Source organism: Camarhynchus parvulus, chromosome 21 (assembly GCF_901933205.1).
Source record: "Camarhynchus parvulus chromosome 21, STF_HiC, whole genome shotgun sequence".
Classification (NCBI taxonomy): Eukaryota; Metazoa; Chordata; class Aves; order Passeriformes; family Thraupidae; genus Camarhynchus; species Camarhynchus parvulus.
In genome coordinates this window covers 3,333,318-3,359,905 of record NC_044591.1, presented here as the reverse complement: position 1 = coordinate 3,359,905, position 26,588 = coordinate 3,333,318, and the positions used below count along the sequence as shown (strand labels likewise).

The 26,588-nt window shown below is 41.2% G+C and overlaps 1 protein-coding gene across 5 annotated transcripts in view; it reads right to left on the bottom strand.

The window, feature by feature from the left end:
• The window catches only part of VPS13D (vacuolar protein sorting 13 homolog D), a 99,727-nt gene that overhangs the window by 9,180 nt on the left and 63,959 nt on the right, over positions 1 to 26,588 (bottom strand). For all 5 annotated transcript variants that reach the window (XM_030963637.1, XM_030963633.1, XM_030963635.1 and 2 more), the window contains 2 exons: positions 14,617 to 14,749; positions 12,209 to 12,404 (listed from right to left, as the gene is read on the bottom strand). In XM_030963637.1, the coding sequence (XP_030819497.1) occupies positions 12,209 to 12,404; positions 14,617 to 14,749 (329 nt within the window). The remainder of the gene's footprint in view (positions 1 to 12,208; positions 12,405 to 14,616; positions 14,750 to 26,588) is intronic.

Sequence of the window (26,588 nt, the reverse complement as noted above, 5' to 3'; positions counted from 1 at the left end):
AAGTTTTGTAATCAAACACATCACCAACGTGATGAAGGAAGTGGTCAGATATTAGCGGGGATAATTATTGACCAACTTAAGTTGAGAAAACTCTCCAAGAGACATCACATGCTTTCCAGAATTACCTGTCCTTGTTCCTTCACTCCATTTTCACCCCTATCAGGTACCCACCCCACCAGGTTCCCACCATCAGGTCTGTAGACCACAGATCAGGATCTGTGATCCCTGCAGAGGTGCATAAATACACTGTGGTTTTGAGAACAACTGTTTCTTATCTCTGATGGTCTCTTGAACCTAAAAAGTTTCCCTGAAGTGTACCCTGAGTACCTTAAAAATGTTAAAAAATAAAATTTAGAAGGCCTCAAACTTTGTATGTCAAAAGATGATGTTCTGCTGAGACAATCCATCCCTATTCTAAAATGATTTAGAAATTATTTACAAATTTACATCTTTCAGTTTCCTCAGTATCACACCCAGAATAATTATTCATCATGATACAACTTTAGGAAATGTAGCAACTTCTGAGAAAAACCAACATGGACAAAACCCCATGACCAACACAGTAATCATTGGATTTCATTTAAAATGTGTATCTGGGGGATTTCTCATCTGGGTAAGGCAACAGCAGTGGCAACCACAGATGTGTTCAAAAACCCAGCCTGAGCATGCACATCCCAAATCCTTCACTGTTATTTTGTTTTTTAAGTTAAGCTTTTTGATGTTTACATTTTTGTAACGAACTTTTTAATGCACTTTATGTAAATTACTTATTGTTTTGTATTTTTTTTATGGAAGAAGAGAAATTTGATGGACTGCTGGTTTGTTCAGTGTCATTGGGAAAGTAGCACTGTCATCCTCCTATCCACTGCCAGTTTTGGAAATCTATAAATGTTAGAGTCAGAAATTAAACTTTCCTCTTTTTTACCTTAGAGAGCTGCATGTCCTTGTTGTTTTATTTCGTGTCCTATAGTGACACTGCACAAACAGCTCTAAGTGCAAGGAGATGGAATTCTGGAACCATTGAATGGACCAGGCTCCTCACAGACTTGACCTGCTGCAGCCAAGCCCCCACTGGGCTGCTCCTGGCCACAGGCTCCCTTCCCCAGGGCTCCCCCCAAAACTCTCTAGGAATCATTTCCTTTAGCCAGACCCAGTTCTTGCTGCCAAAACTTCAGCAGCTGTCACCAGCAAAAGTCCAGTCTCACCAGCTCGTTATCCCAGCCCAGTTAAGCAGTAACTTGCTGGTTCTGGTACAGATAAAATTCAGGGTTTTCATTGTAAACTCTTTTTTTTTTTTCAGGTTTGCAGAAAATTTAGTGCCTGCTCTGGGCTGTAGCTTGGCATAAGGAGTTTCAGCCTGGCAATGATTTTTATCCCCTTGAAATAATTATAAAACAATCTTAATTCAAACAAAGGAAAATGGCAGGTAATGTAAGACACAATTCAAAAGCTGCTGGTATTTTCAAAAAATAATAAAATCAAACTATTACTGGCTCTGAAAAAAGTCTGCCTCCTAAATACAGGGAGTGCTTTGTCTGAGGAGGCTTCAGTGCATTTCAGACATTAAAAGTGACATGATCTGGTAAATTAAGGCAGGAATAACCTTTATTTTCTACCATAAAATCCACAACTAAAATACCTAGTCCACTTGTTTGAGTTCCAGACCATGCACATGATTTCCATGAAATGCAGAATGAGGACAGTGCTTGTGCCACAGACATGATGGGAGGACACTGTGCAAAGCACACTTGGGAGTGCCAGAACCAATTAAATACTGAACAATGTATGCCTTAAAAATGGAGCAGAAAACTCAGCCATCACAGAGACAAACTCAATGTTGCAGCCATAGCTTGAGAACACATGGATAACAAATGAAAACAAATGTGTGCTGCTTGTAATGGGGTCTGTAGTGCACACTGCACCTCTGCACAGCACTAAAAATCCACTATTCCCACAATTCTTTCCACTTAACTTTGTTTCATGTGCTGAAGCCATGTGATGAGCAGGAATATTCCCTGAATTTACTGAACAGAAGGGGAGAGACAGCAAGTTTTTGATGTGCCAGTTCTCGGCGCCTGAGAACATTCAATGCCTTGGGCCTAATTTCAGGAAAACATGTGGCAATCCAGATTCCCTGCTCCCTGGTGATTCTACTGCTGCTCTGTTTCAAGGGGTCAGTGCAGTTGCCTCCCATCCTGGGCTGGACTTTGGGCTGCAGTTACTGATCCCAGAGATCCAGCAAAGCTCTGCCACGGGATTTTGTGGAAACCCAGGGCACTGGGAATATTTCTGTGTCTGCTCTGGGGTGCCCTGACCCCCAGGAGAGCACTGACTTTGACCCTCATCCATGGAGAAGGTTTCCTAAACATCAAGATAGACTGGAATCCACAAAAGTGGGAAGTAGATTTTTAGTATGTTGTGGATGGCAGCAAGATGTAGGGCACAGGGTGTTGTCCTGGGTTTCTTCTTCGTGCTTCTTCTTCTTCCTTCTTCATGGGTTTGGGTGGCATTTTATAATTGGGCAGTAAAGTCTGCATTGCAGCTCTATGGGATCAGTTATTGGGTTAAAAGGGAAAATAATCAAGGTGTCAGCTCTTAATTGGATAGTTTAGCTTTAAAAGACCTTATACCAAGAGAGTGTTGGCCATTTTTGTGGTGCTTTTCCAGTACGCTGAGCCTGGTGTGGACAGCATGCAAAACATTAGATAATAATAAACAAGAACCTGAAAACCCAAAGAATCCAGTGGGTCTCTGTTTCCTGACACAAGACTGCCCCAGGAGGGTCTCCCCAAACAGGGGAGCCCTCTGGGAGGGCCCAGCCTGAGGCCCAGAAGTCGGGGAATCAACAACAGGTACCCAGCAGGATTCACTGGTTGGTCCCAGCACAGACACTCTTAAGGTGTGTTAAAATGCACACATGGTGCAGTCAGTTGAGTGCTGGATTTGGCATCAGAACATCTCAGTTAGATGCAAGAATGTGTAAAATCACGGGCCAGACAGCTCCCTGCTGACTGCACATCTGAGGAAGCTCATATGCGCCGTTTATTCCAGCAAACGCATGGAATATATTGTGCTTGTTAAACGTGTTCCCAAAATGCTAGTTTCAGGCAGAAACATGCAAATAAATGGTGCCTAGGGTTAAAACCTCCCACTTACAGTTAAATCCCTCCTCTTTGGAGGGATCTCCCAGCTCAGATGCTGCAGACCTTTAACTGACCCGACATGCCTTTAGGAGAGTACAGCATGCTCAAGGAGCAACTGTTTATCATGGAACTTGTTCCTGCCAGTTTCTTGGAGATAGAGCTTTTCTCCCCCTTGCCTTTTCTTTTGTATACCAGATAAAAACAAAATTAAGAATTATTCCCTGGGTTTGCAATTGTACATAACCTCATCAGGCTCCAAGTTCAAAAGGAATTGAGAAGAGATTAATTTAAAGACACAACTTAATTGTGACATCCATATTACAAATCCAGCATCTGGACAAGGTGTATGAGCTTGCAGTATAGACAAAGCACTGACACCAGCTGCACTCTGGGCATTAACTTCTGGCCCTTGCCCCACCTGTGCCTGTAACAGCTGTGCAGCAAAACTCACACTTTCTCAAGCACTTTGGGAACATCAAGCTTAAGGAGTTGACAAAACATAACACTGCCATCCCAGCTTCCAATTTCCCCCAGACTCCTCCTGTACTGATTACAGGGATGAAAGCAGCTGTCACCTTAAAGGTTTCTTGTCAAACCAATGTGTTGAAAAATGCTCCCATTCACCTCCTGACTCGATGTAAAATATGGTTCTCAGCAGGGATTTCCTGCAAACACCTGTCTGAGAACAGGAGCTGAGCATGCCTTAGTGAAACCAAAGTGCCCAGGACCAGAACACTGCTCAGCCTCAGGGCACTGTGTGAGGGTTTAAAATATTAAACACTGTCTGCTGCCAGGCAGGACATAAGAGCATTGCTCTTATGTCTGTGCCCATGGAATCTCAGACTGATTTAGACTAAAAGGGCCCTTAAAGCTCATCCTGTTCCATCCCCTGCCACAGGCAGGGACACGTTCCACTGTCCCAGGCTGCTCCAAGTCCAGTCCAAGCTGGCCTTGGACACTGCCAGGGATGGGGAGTCACATTTACAATGGTCCCATCAAATGCTGGTCAAGAAATATCCAGTTGCAGCAAATACAAACATGGGCATTTCAAGCGTAAAATACTTCAGTCTAACAGAAATGCTTCCACATTGTATTCCTGCCTTTCTGGGAAAGGAAATCTACTTGGGAAAAAAAACCAAACCAGGGGCCCTGCCCAGCAACAGGACAGTGACTCTGGCTGTGCATGAAGGACTATGTCAATCAACTCTAATTACTGGATGTTTCTTCTCTTTCCAACCTTCCTTTTACATTTCTCAGTTACTACAACAGGCACAGCACATTGCTCTAGCACAAACTTTATCCAACAAAAAGCTACTCACGAGGTTTGTTTTGATTTTTAAAGTTTGCAGTTGCAAGAACAATTCAGATCAACTGGCTGTACTTACAAAACTGATAAAGAGCATTCCACATGTTAACAGCAACATTAGGTGAAAAAATTATCTATAAAAATACCAGCCACATGCTAAATGAGGTGACATCAAGGCAATAAATAGCTCCATCTGTATGAAAGAGTTTGCAGAACAACCCAGAAGACATCTCTGAACAAAAAAGTAACTATGGATGAAGTAGTGCTGAAATAAAAGCGAGCTGGATTTTTTTTTTCCCAGCTAAAAAAAAAAAAGATCAGTTTTACATATTTTTCCACGATCACTTTATAAATCTGCTGCACATTAGAAATCAGACACACATGTACATTTTCCACACAAGTACGGAAAGTTGAAGGTTTACATTTTAATAGCAAAGTGCCTATTTGTGAATGGCAGCAGTGTATATTACAGGCAGTGTGAGAGGGTTAAACAGGACAGCCTCGACTCTTTATAAACTTTTGCCCTCTGGATATGTACTCATTGGCTGCTGTACAAGACTCGAGCTGTATTACACGCCTTAACGATATGGTTCAACTGTCGGTCAGGCTCGGGGCTGGCGCTGGGCCAGACCGCAATCAATGGGACACAAACCTCCCCCTTTCAGATCATCACGAAGGCTCACATTATCTCCTTTTTGTCGTGCTGGTTAAATTTATGGAGCAGAACCCCGAAGCTGCATTCCTTGGCCTGGGCCGGCCCACGCGGGCCTCCCTTTGTTTGGTACTGTAAGGAGCGTGCTTTGGAGGATTGCGGGGTTGTTAGTTCAGGCACTGACTGTTTGCTCATGACTGAAATGAAAAGAGTTCAGGGGAAGGGCAAAAGGACAGCACAAGTGTAAAACCCCATCCCAGCAGGCCCTGGGCTCCCATCTACCGCTCCGGCCTGGGACTGAACACAAAACCTGATGTTCATGACAAAGGGCAGAGTCTGTCTGCTAACAGGTAAGCAGTCCTTCTGCACCTGAGCAGCACCTCCAGCTCTGCTGCTTGCAGGCAAACCTGTAATTGCTGCATGTGGGGGTCCCACTTGGTTTTTTTGGGTTTGGATTGAAGGCACTTGAGACAGTAATTTGTGTTCAAACTCAAGTGTTTTTTATTTTTATTATTTTTTTCATTTTTATTATTTTTTATTAGAAAAACACTCTCATCATTGTGAGTTTGGCAGCTTTTCATTAGAAGGCACAAAATGCCTACTAACTTCTTGTTACAAGGTTTTTTAACACTAAACTAGAACTGACACCTAGATTATTTCCCCTTTTAACCCAATAACTGATCCCAAAGAGCTTGTGCAATGAAGACTTTTTAGCCTAATTACAAAATGCCACCCAAACCCATGAAGAAGGAGGAAGAAGAAGCATGAAGAAGAAACCCAGGACAACACCCTGTGCCCTCCATCTTGCTGCCATCCACAAGATACTAAAAATTCTAAAACTTAAATTTCTTACTATGTGATGCACCTGCACTACTCTCTATAATCTATTTCCCACTTTCGTGGATTCCAGTTTATCTTGAATTTTAGGAAACTTTCTGCATGAATGAGGGTCAGAGTCAGTGCTGCCCTGGGGGTCAGGGCACCCCAAAGCAGACAGAGAAATATTCCCTGGGTGCCCTGAGTTTCCACAGCTACATCAACTTGAACCTTGACTAAGCTGTCCTAAAACACTGCTTAAAAGCGACATTAGTTTTAAAGCAGTGCTGTATCTCTTTGTTTGAAAATATAACCCATCAGTGCAAACAGCCACACAGTTTAGCATTTCCACCACTTCAAACACATGGAGTAGCCTCAGAAAACCTGATATTTATGATGTAACAAGAAATTCTAATAGGACACCAAATTACTAGACATACAGCATGGAGAGAAGATGTATCAGCTCTTAATTGGATGGTCTTAAAAGCCCTTGTACCAAGAGATTGTTGGCCATTTTGTGCCTTCTAATGAAAAGCTGCCAAACTTATGGTTGTGAGACTGTTTTACTGATAAGAAATAATAAACATCTTATCCCAGCATGAACTACTGTCTCGGTGCCTTCCATCCAGACCCAGAGAAACCCATACTCGGACCCCCACACTTTCCTGCTATTTTTATGAAGGGAAAATCCTAGAAAAAGGGCCAGAAGAGATGATGAAAACTCACAGAATGTGCATGAGATGTTTGTCAGTGCTGAGGCCTGAGCCTGACACTGGCCACAGCCTGCAGGGCTGTCCTGGTACATCCAGCAGACATGGCTGGCCTGAATAAAGCCTTTGTTCCTTCCAGCTGGGCAGATGCTCCCAACTTATTCCACCTCATTCTGAGCAGGCAGATCTGTGAACTGGAACTGCAAATACTTTATGGCCCAATCTTCAATGACTTTCAGTTGGTTCTGCTGATGGTCAGGCATGAATATATATTTTTTCTTTTCCAAAGACTCTCCAATTCTAGGAGGCACCAATGCAGACTAATTAAATGTGCAGCTCTCTGGAACTGTTTCCCACAAGGCAAGTGTTACACAGAATACACCAAGACAGCAGTATCCTTTAGCAGAGATGCTGTGATCTAAAAATCACAGTAATGACAGAAAACAGGAAACACACAAAACACTAAGAAGTGTTCCTTTTACTTTGTGCCCTAGAGCTTTGGATGAAATAGAAGATAGTTAGACAGAACATGCAGGCTCTAGAAACACAAATATTTCCAGAAGACATAAAACTTTCTCCCTGTCTAGCTGCATTCGAGTTAACAGTTAAAATATTGTGAAGTGGGCACAAAGAATAAGAATTCCACTTTGTGAAGCAAATATTTCATCTCACACAAAATTTAAGTAGTAGAATAAATCTGTAGTAAATCCAACAAAGGATTCATCTGCTCTTTTCAGAAAGAAGTTCATAATTGTTTTTATTTCTGATGGACTATGCCAGGCCAATGTTACAGCGTCCTGGATTTAAGTGAATTGGAAAACATTAGTCACCTACTACAAATGTCTGTGTGCCCCAAGAAACTTTCCCATGGCCTCCAGAAGTGTTGCACTGGAAAGGGAGCAAGTTCTGAACCCACAGTGGCTGTTTTCAGCCAGCTCTCCTTTCATACCTGACCAGACTCAGGCCACACAATGCATTTCCCTCATTAACTTGCACCTTTTCCAGACCACTTACTGCACACAGTAACATCAAGCTGAATCTGAACCCAGATTTCTGCACTGAACCCAGCCCAGGCAGCAGCTCAACAGGAGCTGGGCATGGCTCACTGCATGCAGCACCTTTCACCAGGGATGGAAATGCAGCTGCCCTTACTTGGAACATCATGGCACTGCTAACATGGCACATGTAACAACGTGGCACTAATGGAAGAAGAATGTAAACCACAACATCCAGTTGGACAGGGACTGAGCACAGGAGGTTGGGCTGACAACGAGGAAAAGCCCATGGCTACAGCTGTGCAACAGGGAGAGGAATGGACAAATGTGCTCAAAGAACAGATTATCATGAAGACCTGCTATCCCACTGGGAAAAAGAAGAAGGGATATGAAGGAAATCACACTGCTCAAGTAACTTATTGATTAGACTGATAAATACATTTTCTCTCTGGCTGCTAGGAAAATCTTAGGAAGGGTTTACCATCCCCTTGACCAGAAGGGCCCTTACATGACTGACATTATTGTAAAGACTTGTAAAGTCAGATTTAGATCAAGTCCAAGGTCAGGACCAAGTGGAGCACATACAGAAGTGTAAAGGTTCAAACAATATTGATCTGTTAAAGCTGAGAACCTCATGGCAGTATGTTGGCTGAGTTGGTCTCCATACAATTATGTACTCATTTCCTACTTCTGCTCAGTGTCACTGATATTCCTGCTTTCACCCACACTGCTTTTGATCTCACAATGCAAATCACAGCTAACAGAGAGATGGATGCAAAAAGGCAAAAAAACCCAAAACCCTGAGTTGTAATCATCTGCTTTTGACATTGCATCAAACTTTGCAACCTCACTGCACAACTCCAAGTGATGAGCAAAGAACAACCAGCACAGGTTGCTGCTTTCCACATGAAGTACATTTAAAAGAATCAAATATTTACATAACAATTTTCTCTGACCATTAAGGCTTTCCAATCTCAAACCATTCTTTACTAATAACAGTCTAGTTCATGGACAGAATTCATCAGAATTGAGGCCACAGAGTTATCTACTTCTAATTTTCACATTGTGACTAAGAAAAGAACACAAACTCTTGCAGCAACAGTCCAAGAATAATCTTAAACTTGCACTGATCTGGCAGAAGCCTGAGAGAAAGCCATAAAGGCACTTTCCTGCACTACTTGTTAGGTTAGACACACATCTAAATATAAATGTTCTTTACTTGTGCTGCACCAGGACGTAAAACACGTTTCTAGGCAAGAGCTCTCCAAGCATATCCAGAGACATAACAGCTTTCCTGTTTTGAACTGGGCTTTAAAACTTTTGGCAGTATATGAAAAATATGGAAATAATCAGAACTGTTGTATGTGACACTGGAGTACTTGGAACACATAAAACCCTCTCAATAAAGGTATCGAATCATAGGCAGTAACTGTTTATAAATTAGATCTATGCTGTACTTCCACCAACTGCTTTATGCTCTCTTCTGCATTAAATTTAGAAGTAGTAGGGCATCTTTATGATTAAATAATAAACTTACAAGATTAGCCTTGAAAAAGTCCAGCCTAAAGTCAGGTTTAAAAAAATATTTTCTTGCCCTTTAAACCAGTCATCTTTGAAAGTACCCCTAAGGTCTGAAGTCTTCATCTGTGCCTCAGCCACACTGGTCTGGCTCCATGTTCCCAACATATGGCATGTGCCAGCTGCAGGAGTTCCAACACAAATCAACACATTTGAAGACAAAAAATGCTCATGTCCATGTAGCCTGATCACAGGAACACATGCTGCAGACTGTTCCATTCCATTTACGAATTTGATGAAGTGGATTTGCTGGAATTAGACTATGTCTTTTAGGAAAGCCAACAGCCTCAATTAAAATTCTTCATCCCACTCAAACCTGATCCAATGGTTAAAGTCAAACAGCTGAAATTCAGAGCTTTTTTTAAAATTCAACCATGTAATTAGAGAATTGCAAGGGGCCTATAATTTACAGTTATGTATCCTGCTATTTAAATGCAACTTGCAATTAAATGGCTGAGTCAGCTTTGCAGCAGCACCAGAACGTGCACAGGGTCAAACAGCTCTTGTCACACTCATGAACTCCGTCCTCAGGTGTTGGAATGTTGGGGGACACCAGACAGATGATGGGTTTTGGACCTGGTTAACATAAGAGATTTGATAGCAGGATGCCTTGGTAAAAGCAAACGGAACTTTGAAAATTAGACCTGGATTGCAAGAAGATTCAATCAAACAGGTTTGCCAGAAAAAGGAAATCCCATTAAACTCTGCAAGCAAGAGATGCTGTTATGTGCATAAGTTTGTGTGTGTGATTTTAACCTAATCATTGTAGTACACATTACTGGTCTTCCTGAAACAGTATGTAAGTGTTTGTATCCCACAATAAAATCAGATTCTGATCACTGAGTCAGTCTCCCCATCTCTCTCCATCACCGACACTCAGGTGTTCAAAACTCCACTGGAGCTCAGCTCCTGCCATGCACTTCCAGTCCCTTCCATCAGGGAAGGCTGCTCTTGTGTGCTGAGCTGGGAAGAGCCTACATGGCCCAGCAGGCTCCAAGCAGAGCCAGCAGCTCAGGCTTGGAACGTTTTTCTCCTGCCATTCCAAACCACGCATACTTGAGCAGTGACAAACGCGGCGGGGGGATAGTGGGACACGGCAGCCCAGAAAACAGACAAACCCTGTGTCCTGTGGGGCTTTTTAAACCCCCAAAAGAACAATTTGGCTCCTTCATTATGCAAGCACATAAAACCCAAACACCAAACAAAATGAGAATGCAAGGTTGCTTATAGATGGAGGTGGCATTTTGGTCCCACCTCCCCCCACACCCTTAACACTATCTACATATTCTCAAGTACATTTTTTTAGCTAAAAAAAGTTTTGATCAGACTTTTGTAGACTGGAGAACTGTAGTAACTGAGTAACCTGAGAAAGGTTGGGGCTTTTTACCCATTTTTCTTTTCTTCCATCTTGTAAAAGGTTGTTGGGTCAGAAACTCAACAGACTGTGCACAGACACTAAAATCATTTCACAATACTCATCTGTGACAACAGGATTTCAAAATCTAGGGGAAGCAAAAACATGGTTCAGCTCATCTGTCTTAACCTCTTAACTGACAGTTAACAAGGCAAAGAGAAATATTTCTCAAAGGAAACACAAGCCCAAGACCAGGCTGTCTGGAGATCTTCTTGCCCTCTCTCCCCCAGCTGCTGTCCAGTTTGCAACTGTTGATAACATCTACTGTGTACAGGCTGTACCTCACAGAAGCATGTCAAAACATGAATTTTAAGAATAGGTTTCTTCAAATTACAATAGACACACAGCTCAAGCAGAAATCCAGCTAACAGCATAGACAGGTGTGTTTCTCCCCATCTTTACAAAAATCAGTCAACCTGCACAGTCACAAAATTAAGACATGCACAAGTGAAACACTGAATTTTCTCAGGGATGCAATTTGATTTCTCAGTTAATTTTGTGCATGCAAACACACTTAGTAAATTTCAATCCTTGACCTCTTGGTTTTACAAATCAGGGTAAGTCCCAAATATGTAAGACACAAATGTACAAACTTCCATTTTCAGAACAAAGCCCACCTAGGATAATTCTTCAGGCTTCCTGCACCTCACTCACACTTCATCAGACTTATTGTTTACTGAAACCCTGATGTAGACCCTTCAGAATTCCAAGAGTAGCATAATAAAATACAGGAAATGGAAAAGCCAAATGGGAAGACAAAACAAGCAAAAAACCCAACATTTTTCAAACATTTTTCTCCAAGCCTTCTGACAACAAAACCTACTTAGGGCTTTCTTTCACTTCAGCACACAGGTCTCATGTACATGCAAGAGGACTTCTTGGCACAGTAATACAAAGCAAACTCTTGGCCACAAAGAGCACAAAGACTCTTCTCTCAGAGCAGCCCTTTCAGAAATTGATCCTTTCCCTCTGCCACACTCACAGTCAGTGCTAATAAACATTTATTTAAGCAAAACCATCATTACTTTGCTGAGCCCACATGACAACAGTAACTGACCACAGGAAGAAGCCAAAGCATCTGTCCTGATGTGCTGACACCTCAGAGCCACAGGAGCATGGGCATATGCACATAAGGGCACACAGCCACTCCCTTTCATAACTGAGAACTTTGCACTGAATAAAAATTAAAACAGAGTGGCACTGTATGTATGACAGAACTCTTCAAACCTTTCAATAACTGTTTTTCTACAGTAAAATGGAAGCTGGAGGTAGAGCAGGGAGAACTTCATTTCAACTCTGTGAGGATTCAGTGGTAGAAGTTTAATTTTTAGCCTTTCTAAAAATTTTGTTTCATCTAATGGCGTAGGTTAATAATTAATGCAGCTTTCCCAGCAAATTTCACTCTTGTTAAAATTTCAACAAATGCCACCTATTACACAAAAAGCAAATGGAATGCAATGGGCTGACAACAGCTCATGTTAACTCTGCTTACTGTTGCTTTGCCTGAGGAAAGAGAATCAGTTCAGAAGTCGCAGCAGGCATTAACACACAGTTTTAGAGTATTATTGATCAGAAATCCCAGCTGGGGGCTGACCTGGGGCCGCTCAGGGTCGTGGTGTCCCTCAGCGCCTGCGCGGTTTCCGAGGCGAAGTCCAGCGCTCCCGCCACGGGTTTGGTGACAGTGCCCACCAGCCCCTTGCCCAGGCCAGATATGAAACCACTGACCCCTCCTTCTGTTTTCACACCTTCCACTGTCGATGTTATCACGCTTGTCAATCCTCCAACGATACCTGGCAAAGATAAGAGCAGCAGAGAAGTCCAAAATTACTGGCTCTAGGACTTACAGAACCTCATCCACCTGATGCTCCCTGGTATTGTATTTGGGGGGATGCCCCAACAAAGGAAGGAATGACAAATCTGACTCCATGTTCTCAGAAGGTTAATTTATTATTTTATGATACTATATTATATTCAAGAATACTACACTAACTATACTAAAGAAGACAGAAAGGATACTTACAGAATGCTAGAAAGATAATAATGAAAACTCCTGACTCTTTCCAGAGTCCCTGATTGGCCAAAGAGTGAAAACAACTCACGCCAGAATCCAATGCAACAATCACCTGTGGGTAAACAATCTCCAAACACATTCCACAGGAGCAAAGCACAGGAGAAGCAAATGAGATAATACTGTTTTCCTTTTTTCCTGAGGATTCTCAGTTTCCCAGGAGAAAAACCCTGGGCAAAGGGATTTTTTCAGAAAATGTGAATGCCACACTCCGCCTACACGGTTTATTGTGCATTTAATTTAATACACAAACTTTCAAACTCAATTACATTAACCAATAACTTTATACTTTGTATATGTAGTATACATATGCATATGTACAGACCATATTATCCCACAGAAAAATATTTAATTAATCATTAAATATCTGTATTTAGAAGTATTTCTATACTGGTTCATTTTCAGCTGCACTTACACCAAGAGTCCTCATCTATTGCACAGGTTAAGTGGTTACTTAGGATGTGATAAAATTCCATCACCACAAGCTGGTACAATTTGAGACAGAAAACAACAGAGTGCATTTCTCCACTGGATGAAGTTAATTATTTTAAACTCGCACTTGAAATGTCTTTAAAGTAATTTTAAGTGACTTTAACTGTAATGCTGCTGACAGACATTTTTGTGCACATTTCCCTTCCTGAGAACTTCAATGCTCTGAGAAATCAAGCACCTACTGAGGTTTCAAAAGACTTGGAACAGTTCACATTATCTGAGAACACACTTTGGAGATTTCACATCTCCATGATTAAAATATCAGTTTCTAGTGCCCTGGCTGAAGCACTCACCTGCTCAGCTTCCAGCAGCCAGGGCTCCTCTGAGGTCTCTAAGTCAAGAACAGACCAGGCAGATCTAAACTGCCAAACTCAGGAAGCACAAAGTATTTAAATCTCTCCTCTTGAGTAACTATAGTTTATGATTAAATCCTGTCTGTTGAAATGTAGTAATTAGCAGTTCCTTTATTTTAAAAAAGAAATGAATGGGAAGCATTTAAAAATGCCACAGACTTAGGACTAGAAGAGTCACGCTAATTACTGGATAATACAACACAGTGAAGTGCTTTTATAATGGACTTTTCAGCAGAGATTCAGATAATTTGGATTTCCTGTGTTCCTACCAATTTATGGCAGATTGTTCAGCACATTAGTGTGAGAGGAACCTTTCATGATTCATTTCACACCTACACAGTGTGTCTGTGTGACCAAAGCAAAAGGACTTTTCTATGTTGAGAAAAGATCCTCTTTTAGTCAAAGCCAAATCAGCTTTGCACAGGCTGCAACAGTTACATTTAACATTTAAATAACTGAGCCAAGATGATGCAAAATATAAATATTTGATTTAAACTTGGCTTGTATTGATTTAACCTTCTTCAACAGATAAATCATGGACTAAATCGATGTGAAGTTCTGGCCAAATTAGAACTAGTCCACTACCCTTTACACACAAATAAATATCTCCAGTTCCCAGTACACTGAAAGAACCCACAAAATAACCCAACTGGTGAAATGTAACTTTAAACTGATGTACTGATTCCAAGGAAACTCAGGTTCCTGGAACTAAAAGCAAATGTAAGAAAGCTATAACCCAGCTATACTAATTTTCTTTTTAATGTTTGGCCCTCAAAAAAACCTGTTTCTGTGGATATTTCATGCCTCTACAAATAAATGAATGTTTTGGATGAACTTTCATTTTCACTTTAATTTGCAAAAAAAGCTTTTACTCGCAGTTACATGTGAAAAACCCTGATTGCTAAATGTAGTTTCTGTTGACTTGAAGACCAAACAATGCCCCCAGCCTGACCTGCCAGCACTGAAATTCAAGCATGAAGCCTCTGACAGTTCCACTGCCCAGGCTTCTAGCAGTAACACCCACTGTTCTCTGCAATCTGATCATGCCTTTTAAGAGAGAAAGAAGTTAAAATTACAGCTAAGGGTTACCATGTGCAAGTCCATGGATTCCAGCTACAAGGTGCTCTCCACTGGTTGCAGCATGATACCGGATGTATTCCCGCTCGGTCTGGTGTCTGTTATCCATCATCTTTCCCAAACCATCTGACAAAGTCCCAGCAAACTGCAAGAGAAGACCATTTCTGTTACTGGAAGAACAGAAGCTGTTTCTCCTAAGTAGATTCACTGCAGAAAATTCTTGGATCCTACTTGTGAAATGCACAACTCATTTTGATACATAACAGAATCTGTCCCATCCTTTTGCCAGCTCAGAATTGTATCAGCAGGTGCAACTGGAATCCTGAGGTGACAAGGAGGTGCCCCAGCTACTGTGGCCAAGCCAAAACAAACCAAGTCTCTGAAAGATGTACCAAAAGCAATGCCCATGACCCAACTGCAAGCCCTCAAAACCTAAAAGGAATGTTATTTAGATATAAAGCTTTTCCTCTGCAAAGATATGTGCAAAGCTTCAAGGTGAATATGCCTGTCATGAAACTACAACATTTTTAAGAGCTAATTAAATTATTTTCAGTAACTCAGGGTAGAAGTGGCTGTGTTGTAGAAAGAATGGGAGCCAGGCCACACTCATGGCACAATGTGGGGAGATCCCTGACAGGATTCCCAGTTGTGCTGGAAGTGTTGTCCTGGTTTAAAGGACAGATATCTGCCAAGGAAGGCAGGAATTGGAGAATGCAACACCTTCTTCCCTCCAAATTATTATAACTTTGAAATGACTGGACTTTCAGGAAAAGATATAGTATACTAGCCTATCTTTTGCCTCTTAGTATCATTTCTTAGGCAACAAATGGGAGAAAATTCCCTGAGCGAAAGAAAAAAAAAAAAGAAGAAAAAATCCTAACCTCCAGCAAGTGCCCACAGGTACCAAACCAAAAGTTCAGGGGGAACCCTGAGTGTGTGTGTGCAGCATTTTGAGTCCTTACACTTACCTTGAAAAGTGTGGGGGAGGACTGGAGACACGCTCATGGATAAAAGGGAACATAATGCCCAAACAGGATTTGTTCTGAGAACTCTGACCATTGCTGTGTGCAAGTCAATGAAAAAGCACCAAATAAAAATGATCTATTGTGATCTGCTGACCTTTAGTCTAATGTAATCAGATAGAAACCAGAAGCTTGGTGGAAGGAGGAAGGCAAGAAAAGGGGACAAAAAACCTGAAACCTTGCCTTGTATTTAAGATATTATTAGAGAAAAGGGCTCCTAGAAGGAATTTTCCTGGAATACTCTCCAAAAACGACCTGGTTTTTGATTATGTGTAATTGGACACCTCTTGTACCACTATCAACTATCAGCATTTGTATATCCTTTCAAGAAATTAACAGACTTCATCCTCTCTGCCCCTGTGGAAGGAAAGATCATTTAAAGCTTTGTTGTGTGTTTGGCTGGGGCTGGGGAATGGAGCAGGTGCCACAGGAATGTCAAAGACACTCAGGGTGCTGATGTCCCCAGTCCTCCAGGACAAGGACCTCACTGTGTAAAGGCCCAGCCTGTGTCTCATGGACCAACTCCTCTGTACCCACAGCAAAACCCCTCCATGGCTCAGGTGTGCACCAGAGGACAACTGAGACCTGCTGAGAAGCCCTGATACACTGAATATTAAAAAAGAACAGACAAACAGTTCATTTACGGGCCCAGTGCCACAATGAAGTTCCCCTCCTTTCACTGCTATTTCTTCTAAGGCTGTGTTTCTTTTTCACTAATGACACAATGTCCCAGTTTGAAACACTCCTTTTCAGCTTAAAGACAAACCAGTCCAGTGGTTCCAATTATCTAAACAAATAGATTTTAACAATAGGGATGAAAATGAAATCCCATGACCTTTCTTGTGACTTGATCATATGGAGACTAAACAGTGATCATGGACTGAGTTACTTCTGACCTTGGTATGAACTTAATGCAGATGTTATTAAAAAAAAAATAGCCTAGAAATACAAACTGACCTGAAGCTATCTATGAACCGTGTTTAAGGTTAGGGTTTTTTCTGGAAAAATACTTTGCTTATGTGGATTAGAGTAGCTGCTATAAAGACTGAAAGGCTCAACAGTTCTTCAAAACTCAAACCTCATTACAGAATCTCTCAAGACCTGAAAATGCTTTTTCAAGAACATGTTTTGGAAGTTACAGTAGTGCATGACTGGGGGAATCAGCCAGAAGGAATAAACCCACTTATTGATGAGAACTGGTAATCTCTCTTTACAGCTTTCCCCCCAACTGCACCCACATTTTCCAGCTCCAATACCCCAGCTCTTCCTGTGAATACAATCCAGTCTTTCCTCAAATATCCCTTCCTCCATTACACAGAATCTGACACCTAATTGTCAATAGTAATCCTGTTTATATATACACAGAGTTTTAATGCAATGGTGTATTTTTCTTAGTCAGAAGGAAAAAGAAAAAAAATCCCATGCACATATTTTAAAAGTCAAACTCCATTAGCTGTAAACCCAAAGTTAAACAGGGACATTTTTGTTTGTGTTATTTAGAAAATAGCATTAAATTATAGATGTAAGCAAAACACTTTAAGGATTTTAACCTACCAAACGTACCATGAAGTGTTTCCATTCTGCCCTGATTCAGGTGGCAAAATCTGAACTCAGCACACATTAGTTACCAAACATGAACTTCATGGTGAATTGTTGAATTACTTTTTGAAGCAGCTCCTTCTCCCCCTCCCCTGGGACTGTTTGTTTCCTGGCCTCATCTAATACAGACTGCAGCCAAAACTTTGTCAGCATCTGCTCTATGTGCAAACCAAGGGGTTTTCTCAGTGAGCAGTGAGTGGGTCCCTCCTGAGCCATTTCCAGCTGGGACCAGCCCTGTCCTGCTCTGTGGTGCAGAGTTTGCCAGTTAGAGGTGAAATGCCAAGGAAGATAAAACAAGGGGATGTTCCACAGGTATCAGGAAGGGCTGCTAGGAAATGGGGCAACTGTGTGAGGTTGAGACTGGTATTTGAATAAAGGTTCAGACTGTGGTGTCAGAGTTACCCTGATTCCTGATCTCAACCACACCTACATCCATCCTCATCACCCACCACAGGTAATACCACCTGAGTGAAATACCTGCTGGGCATCACTATTTGTGACACTGCTTTTTAACTTTTCTGTGCACCTCAGAAATACTTACCCTGAAATGGTTTTTGAAGTCTGTTGCTGTTAATAGGATTGTATCTGCCTATATAATAAGGAAATTAAAGATTTCTAACATTAAAAACCCACAACTAACAAAACACCTGCACAACACCTCCTGCCCAGTCTATCTAGGTTATAACCACTGTATTGAGAACAAGTTCCTCAGCTGTTACCTCATGATCAGAAACCTAAGCAAACATTAGAAATTTAAGGAGTTTAAGTCCAGCTTAACCTCTGAAGGGAGATTTGAACAAGCTGAAGCACAAAGGCAGACTTACTTTTGCCCCTTATGTATCCTGCTTTTAGATGCCTCCTTTGGGGAGTGCAATATCAGCTGCTGAGGTTGAGGTTTTAAAACTTATGAAAGAGCAGAGATGGTGCCTTATTGAGCTGTTAACCCAATGACACAGCAAATAGGCTCCAGATAAATGAAGGTGACACCAAAAGTGCGACCCACCCTTGTCTTCCTCAGCTTTTGTTAATAAGGTGTGACCTGGGAACTTCAAAGCCTACTCAAGACCATGTAAATGCCAACACAACTAAACACAACAGTCTGTGGAACAAACATGAAACTAATCAAGGGACTTGTAAAAACCAGCTCCCTCTTCTCTACCCTAATTTTCATGAGATCTTTGTCTGCTTGCTGATGAAAAAGAAAAATAAAAATCAGTTACTTGGTAATTTATCTCTGCATTCTTCTGATTTCACACATCCTTTGCCCTGAAACAGAACTGCAACATAACGCATTAGTTTCAGCTAAGGGAAGTTACCTGCTTCCAGACCAAACATCCTGATGTTTCTGGATGAAGCCAGTCTGCACAAGGCACATGCAGAAGTGGGTATTTTACTTGTCACCTTGGCCTCTCCAAACAGAGGGGAATAGGAGCCTTCCAGACTACTCATTAAAACCTCTGTCATTCCATGTACTTCAAATATTTCAACTTATCATCAGTATGTATTGTTTAAAGCTTTGACAGGAGAACCCCTCCTAAAAGCCCCAGGCAGCTGAGCATTTGTCCACCTCCATTCACAGATACCCTCTGCCTCCTCTCACCCTTCTTGTCCCCAGAGCAGATGGTTCTTCCTGCACTTTCCTTCTCCAGAGGGACACTGATCTTTTCTTCCAGACCTACACTCCAAAGACACTTGGATCCCTGGTTTTCATCCCATACCAGTTCATGTATGATATGAAGCTACTGACTGACATACAGCAAGCAGAGAACAGCCCCCACTGCACTTCAGCCTACCTGCTGCAACATAAACTCATCTTCCCAAGGAGGGTGAAATCTGACATTTTCCCCAAATCCCAGGATATGATGCTACTGTACACACTATCTCTGGACGAGCAAGCTAACCACTCTCAGCCCTCCATACAATCATTGAAGATGTTATTGCACTTCTGCAAGCCTGGGCCATGCTGGGCTCAGCCTCCTCCTCTGCAGACTCAAGTAAATCAATGATTCATCATTTCTTGTTTTACATTTACACATTGTCAACAATCAATACCAACTATTCACCAAGATCTGCAAAAGCAGATGAAATACTATCTGTACAAAAAGCTGATTTATTCATGTTTGGGGTTACTTGGTCTTTTGTTTTTCTTTTTAAAGGCACAAAAATTAAGGAAGTTTTACCACAAAAACCTTTTACCACTGACTACATATCCCTTGCTGTTTCAAGCAATAGAAGGAAAACAAAACCACCCATATACAGTGTTTGTGAACCAAAGCTGGTGCCAAACAATTAAGGCTTATAGGGCACAAAAAGAATTCAAAGCAAATGAAAACTCAACTTTGGACTGCTTGCTCCCTCTAAGCCAGATGCATGAAGCACACAGCATGGAAATAAGTTTTAAGTAATCTTTTAAAGTCTTTTTAAGCTCTTGGCACTGCCTGGTTCTCTAAGGACATCCCAAAAGGATAAATACACAATTATGACCTGAGTCCAAACATTCCATTGTAATTCTAGCATCAGAGAACGGTACATCTACAAATATTATTGACTGAGCAAAGCAGAACATTCCAAGATGGAATGTTAAGGGAGAAAGTGATGAAATTAAATGTAGAGAACTTAAAATTTCTGTGCAAACCTCACAATGAACTGTGTTTAAATCAGAAACCAAAGGGTTTATTAGGTTCTCATCCTTGCTTTGCAGAACTCATTTAGAAAGGAATCCAGTCCTTCGTGGTCACTTGCATTGTAGCAACATCATTAAAAATCACCTTTATTCCTACAACTCTACAACCTGTTAAAGGTATTTTAGAAGAAGCTAATTTTTATGCTGATGTCTGTTTTTATGCTGATAGCTGATAAATTACAACAGTTACAAATCAAGCATTTGCCTATGGAGGCAAAAAATCCTTACAATGTACATGTTCCAGGCTAAGGAGACATATGTATATGCTGTTAGGATTTGTGGTTAAAAAAGGTCATCCTCAAATCTTGCTGCTATTCTTTGGAAAGTGCAAAAATCAAAAAGCCCTGCCAGATTCTTGGATATACACAAGGACTGGGTGCAACAGGACAGATCAACTTGTCCAGTAAAATCTGCAGCCTAAATTCCCCTGCTTTTACTGCAATGTCTCAGGATTGATATGTAATATATTTCTGTGACTTACCATAAAAATAACTTTTAGAGCAGCTTCTTGGCTCATCAGTACACACACTGGTATAGAGTGGAAGCAGTATATATTCAATTTTACAAATTGGCCATCAGTAGGCACAGACAACCAACACAGCTTCCTCCCTTCCTATCACTGTGGTCAATGGTGTGTTATACTGGGACTAAAATGTAAAATGCCTTTATTTGAAAACATAACAGCTGTTTGTTTGTCAGGTTTCAAATGAAGCTGTTCCCCAAAGTACTTTTGTCATGGCTTTGGTCAGTCTCTTAAGAATTACTTGGGGCATTTTAGCAGGGAAGATTGTGAATTCAGTTATATTTATATGGTCTAGAGTTGCACATTTTCCTTTACACATCAAGACAGACCAAGTGAACTCTTCAATCCAGTCCTAACCAGAAAGGACAGTTCAGGCCGAGCCTCCAAGGCTTTTATAACCCAGCCAAGCTGTGCAGAGAGAAACAAGTCCTGGCACTCTGAACAGCACCAACACACTCTTAATTTAGAAAATACTAAATCAGCAAAAAGCGATAATCAGCTTCTCATTTTCAGAGCAACATAAACTTTGACCCTCTCCAAATTACTGACAACCACGAGGAGCCGCCGGCTTTTCCTACCGAACAAACATGTTCCTTGAGATTCCCTGCAGCATTCCCCACCTCTATTTATGTCACACGCCCAAAGTAAAGGAGCTTTAATTAGCTCACATCCCATCGTTAACTGAGCTTCCTAATGCATGCTGACACGGGCTGCTGGCGGCCCGGGAACCCCTGATGGGCCGGCTGGAGGAGGCTGATTAGCCGGGAGTCCCCGGGGAGCTGCGAGCCCGCCGTGCCCCGGCAGCGGGGGCGCTTCCCCCGGCACCTCCCGGGAAGCCGCGGCAGCAGCAGCAGCAGGTGCCCGCTGGCAATAGTTTTGTGTTACAGGGCTGAATGAGTGATCCCTGCAGGAACCGCCGGCTGTTTTCACAGACACAGAAAGGCAGTCAAAAGTCCACAGCGTGAACTTGGAATGACCCCAATTGCGGAGTCACTGGCGGGTTCATCTGGAGGACAACTGTGCTTTATTAAACAACTAATACTCTTAACAGATAATTCCCCTCCCCCCGGCCTTAACTCTTAACAAACCTGAAGGTCTTCATGTTTGTTTATTTTTTGGGAATGGAATTATTTGCCCTCTTTCCCCCCCTTCCTTAAACACCCCAATATACTGAAAATCAGAGAAAAAGCCTCAAGAGATCCAGTACCTTGAGTTAATAGGTAACAACAAAGAGAGAGTACATTAGGTTTGGTTTTAACATCATCTTTACCAGCTCTCTTGATTTTGATTTCCAAAAGCATTTCCATCTGCACTAACTGCAGCACTTAGGCTCTTTCCAGACAATTTCTTTTTCTGCCATGACCACCTGAGACTACACTTGGGATCTGAAAGAACCTCCTGTTTAAAAACTAACAGGCTGTCCATGTTTCTAGATATTTGGAAGGAAAGCCCATGCAAGCACATTAATTGGACCTGCCATCATGTGTATGTGCATAAATAGTGAACAACTCTGAGCTGTTTGGATCTCCTGGTACAGCTTGGCCTTCTCCCCTGCACAAAGAAACACAATTTTCACTCCTCATGGATACACAGCTAAGGAGCTTCAAGTTTAAGTCTGTACTATTTAATATTCTACTCAACACTACAACTTTAAATACACAGTAGGGAGGTGCAGTCAGCCATTTGTCAAGACTGAAATGATGAATTTCAAACCCACACCCCATTTTTTCTCCTTCAGATGCTAATGGTGATATATGGGATAGATGTGCCTGTCTGCATGACATGTAACCACTCAAAAACTGCAGGTTAAAACTAAATTTCATTTCATCTATGATAAATGCTTATTTCAAGTGTCACAGTTTATGACTTGGCAACTCTTTGCATACCTCATTTTAAATTCTCCTTTGCTCACTGAATTCTCCAATGAGTCAGCAAAACAGAAACAGTACATTTTATTTTACAGGAAAATCAGTTGGTAAACCCCTTTGAAATGAAGCTGTAGAGCTGGTGTGAAACCTAAAACTCTTTAATCTCTCTTTTTTTCAATTGTCCAATGGTCACCTGTACATTCCTCTACCCAGCTGTGCATCTCCATGTGTGCAGTTGCTGCATTGTTACAGGACTCTCATGGTCAATTGAGCAATTTCTCCTGGGTAAGGCTCATCCAATGTGTAGTTTGCTTTTGAATGAGGTACATTTAGGACATTAAGCCCACTTTAAACCAGTTCTTCCCACAGAATATACCATTATTTCTGTTCAATCTACCTATACCCATTTCTCCACATAAAAATACACTGGAGTAAAGTGTGTTCACGTTGTGCAAGAAGCTCTGTAAAAGAAAGGCTGAATTTAAACCAAATAGAGAGGAAAACTTTTAACCTAGATGCTGGCCACACACGTTTTATCCCATGGTACAAATGAAAACCAGGAAGAAATTCTTCAAACTTCCCAAAGATGATCCTTTATCCCAAAACCTCTTTCAAAGATACTAGTTACAGATGCCAGATGTTCTGCACATTAAAACTGACACTTTCCATGGCTTTTGATTGCCACTAATTGGTCATAAAACTTGCTGTCTTTCCAAACTGGCAGGAAATGGGGAAATGGCCTCATCTGTAATATCCCTCATGTACTCAGCATTTCTGCCTGGGGATTTCAATTGCTGTCCACCTCATAATCTACACATTTTGATACAGATTCTCATTGCTTATGTGAACCTGCAAATCTGTGGATGAAATGCAAGTTAAACTGAGGATGATCTGCAGTGCCACCTGGACAGGCTGCAGGAGCCTCTATGCTACACTGGGAAAGAAAGATTACACAGAAGAAAATGCAAAAAAGCTACATTTGACCCAAATTGTATAAATCATAGCTGGAATAGAAAAAATTACAGTAAATCCCAATATTTCAATGCCTCAACTACCCTTTGTAAGGGATGACTGCCAGCTTTCCTGAAGGAAAAGACAAATTCTAATCTGTAAGGTCGCCCAGAAGATGACATGTATTCTGGCCTTCCTCACCTTTATCCAGTGAGACTGACACTAACCACACACATTCTGCTCTCAGGAGTTAAGGAAAAGAGCAAGGAATCAAACAAACACCATGGAAATATAGAGTGGTAGGACATTCAGCAAACTCAGAACCCAAACACCACCATGACCATCACTTGATAATGCTGTTTAAGACTCTTCTGAGGAAAACACCACCATGTATTTCTTTCTCAGGTTTCATATAGAAAGGCTTTTGTTAGAAGTTCCCTGACACCAAGATATGATTTTATTTTCAGCTACTTCCTTGGCATTTTGATGTTGCTAGAGCTTAACTGCAGTTAGTCCCAAGATGGGAGAATGGTAGTGGTTCTTGCTTCGGAATGAAAGAGGAGTGATTGATTAAGTGAGCAAAAATAACCAAAAACACTTTAAACAAAAGGCAATCATCAGCTTTGATTGTTTTAGAAACCTTTCTGTCTGTTTTTGGGTAGAGCCTGCTCAAACTAGACCTTCCTTCTGTGCTCTGGTACAGCCACTTCTCATTGTATTTGCTGCCAACTTTGTTACAGTTGACATTCATGCAAGTCAAACGCTTGTTCAAGATTTGTTTTTAAATAATCCCTTTATTACTTTCTCTTTATTTTCCATTCAGTTATCTTTATCCTCCTGTCACTGCCAACCACTTGAGATTCTGCTTTGATTTATCCTACAAGGAGGGTTAAAACTCACATCTCCCTTTGTGCTGCTTTCATGCTCCTGTTCTACAGTTGCCTCCAGGCCAAACACTCACCTGGAGCATCCTTACTACTCTTAAAGTTTTCTTATCTGGTTCTAACACCTCACCTCTTTTCCTATCTCTGTTAAGCACCTAAGCACCTCTGCCATCAGTCTGAACTCAGCTGAAATAAACAGATGGAATGAAAGTCCAGGGCAGAAAGGCTCATCAGCCATAAAAGAAAACAGACACTCAAATGCAATTTGCTGCAACTCTGCTCTAGGGAAGTTCTGGCATCTCAGGTGCCTCCTTCTGGAAGGAAGCCTGGCTCTCACAACTCTGCCTGCTTCCCAAAAACCTAACAGAAAAATGCAGCTCTGACTGATGGCTTACCTTTCCTTCAGAAGCCTAATTAAAATGGCAACATCAGAGTTCAACATGAAAATTAAGCTCTTTCATGAAGTTCATTAAATTCTTTTTCTCAAGAGGAAGGGAGGTACAAAACAATTATCTCCATTCTATATCCCTTGACCTAACAGAGTCATAACAGCTACACTACTATTTGCTCACAATTCCTAAAAGATAAGAGAATTTATGGTAGAGGTAGAGAGAAATCAGAGACATTAAACACAGTATTGACAAGCTATGAATCTTTTCAATCCTTTACCACCATTTGTCAGCAGAACACCTATTTGCCAGTAATAGATACAACCACACTTATTTCTCATTTGGAAAACACAAGCTACAGAACAGTTCTGTTCAGTTCCTCATTCAGTGTTCAATATTCATTTCTAATTGAAACACATCTGAAACAGGGGAAATTTAGGATTTAGTTCTATCATGCCTAACGGGGGAAATAAAAAAAGTGTGGATGCCAAGAATGTGAGACATTTCCACGCATATGGCAACTATAGAAGGCTCCATTCAGAGGGAATGTAATTCCCTCTGGTGTCTATATTTAGGATCAAAGAACTTTTTAAAATACAGAACTTGGAATCTCCAAGGGATAAAAACTACAAAACTGTCTGGAGTGAACTTTATTTAACCTAAGGTTTTGTGCCAATTTAAATACACTGCAGCTCTCCACTTGAAAGAAGGCATTACCCACTGCATGCTCTGAAATGCATGGAAAAGCCATTACAGGGATAATCAGCACAACTATAAAATAGAAAAGCAATAAAATGACAAAACCAGATACAACTCCAATAGCTTACTTCTCGATTCAGTTGAGCAGTGTTGCTTTAAAAGCCATGATTATAGTATTACTCTTTGTTTATCTATCTACTCACACCTCAATAGCTAACTCATCTTAAAATCTAGGATAGATTTTTATTTTAGACACTTCATAAGTCAGGTAGTGAGACAACCAAAATGGAGATTTTTCCCAGCCCTCAGTGCCTGTGCAGGACACAGGCTCCTCTAAGTTTTGGCTGCTTTAGTTACCAGAGCCACAGAATTAGCTGCAAAGACAAGAGCCCTCTGTGGCACAGCCAAATCAGGTGAAAATTTATGCAGTGAAAATATACTTAAAAATACCTTCCTGGAGCACCAACAGCAAGATGAAAACGACCTATTGTTTCAGTTTTGTTTCTCTTGACTAACTCAAATTGTTTTTTCTCTCCGCATAATTTTCTTTACCAATACTTTACATACCCTAGAAACACTCATAAGGCACAAAGAAGGTAGAGCAGAAAGTAAAAGACAAATTACTGTGTTGTCCCATGAACATAATATATCCCAAAATGAACTTGAAATGCCAATTTTTTTATCTTATGGACATTCCTTGCTTAGTTTTCAAGCAGATTTAAATGCCTGAAAGCAGTGCAACACATAAGGAAGAATTCAACCTGACTATTTGAGCCTTTTGTACCATTGTCTTCTATGCAGCAGAATTAAGATTCAACCTTTGGAAAGAGGATTAATCAAGGAGCTCCACAATGTACTACTAAGCTTTCTTAAATTATGGCTTTCTCTCCTTGTTCCAAAAGGACAAATATATAAACCATATAAAAAGCTTTGAAAAGGGAACTGTGTGAGACTTGCATCACAGAGCCATTTCTGATATATCAAGGAGAAAGAAAAAATACCTGGGAAGACTAATAAATAGTACATGGGGTGATTTTCAAAGGTATAAATGGGAAGCAGGCACTCAGCTCCTGTTGAATTTTGAAAAGAGTTCAGCATCCAACTGCCCTTCTGCCTTTGAAAATCTTCCTTCACAAACCCCTTGGTTACAAATGACTCCAAAGTTCAAAGAATGACCTTGCCCTTGTGGGAAACAGAGGAAGGCTCGTGCCTTTTAAAGGAAGATTTATGAGACTGTTGCTGCAGATGTGACTGCAATGAGGAAACACCACTTTATAGAAAGGAAACTCTAAAGAAACATACTCCATTGGGTGGAGTGGATGGGTCACCAGAGACCACAGCCATGAGGACAAAGCATGGACAGAAG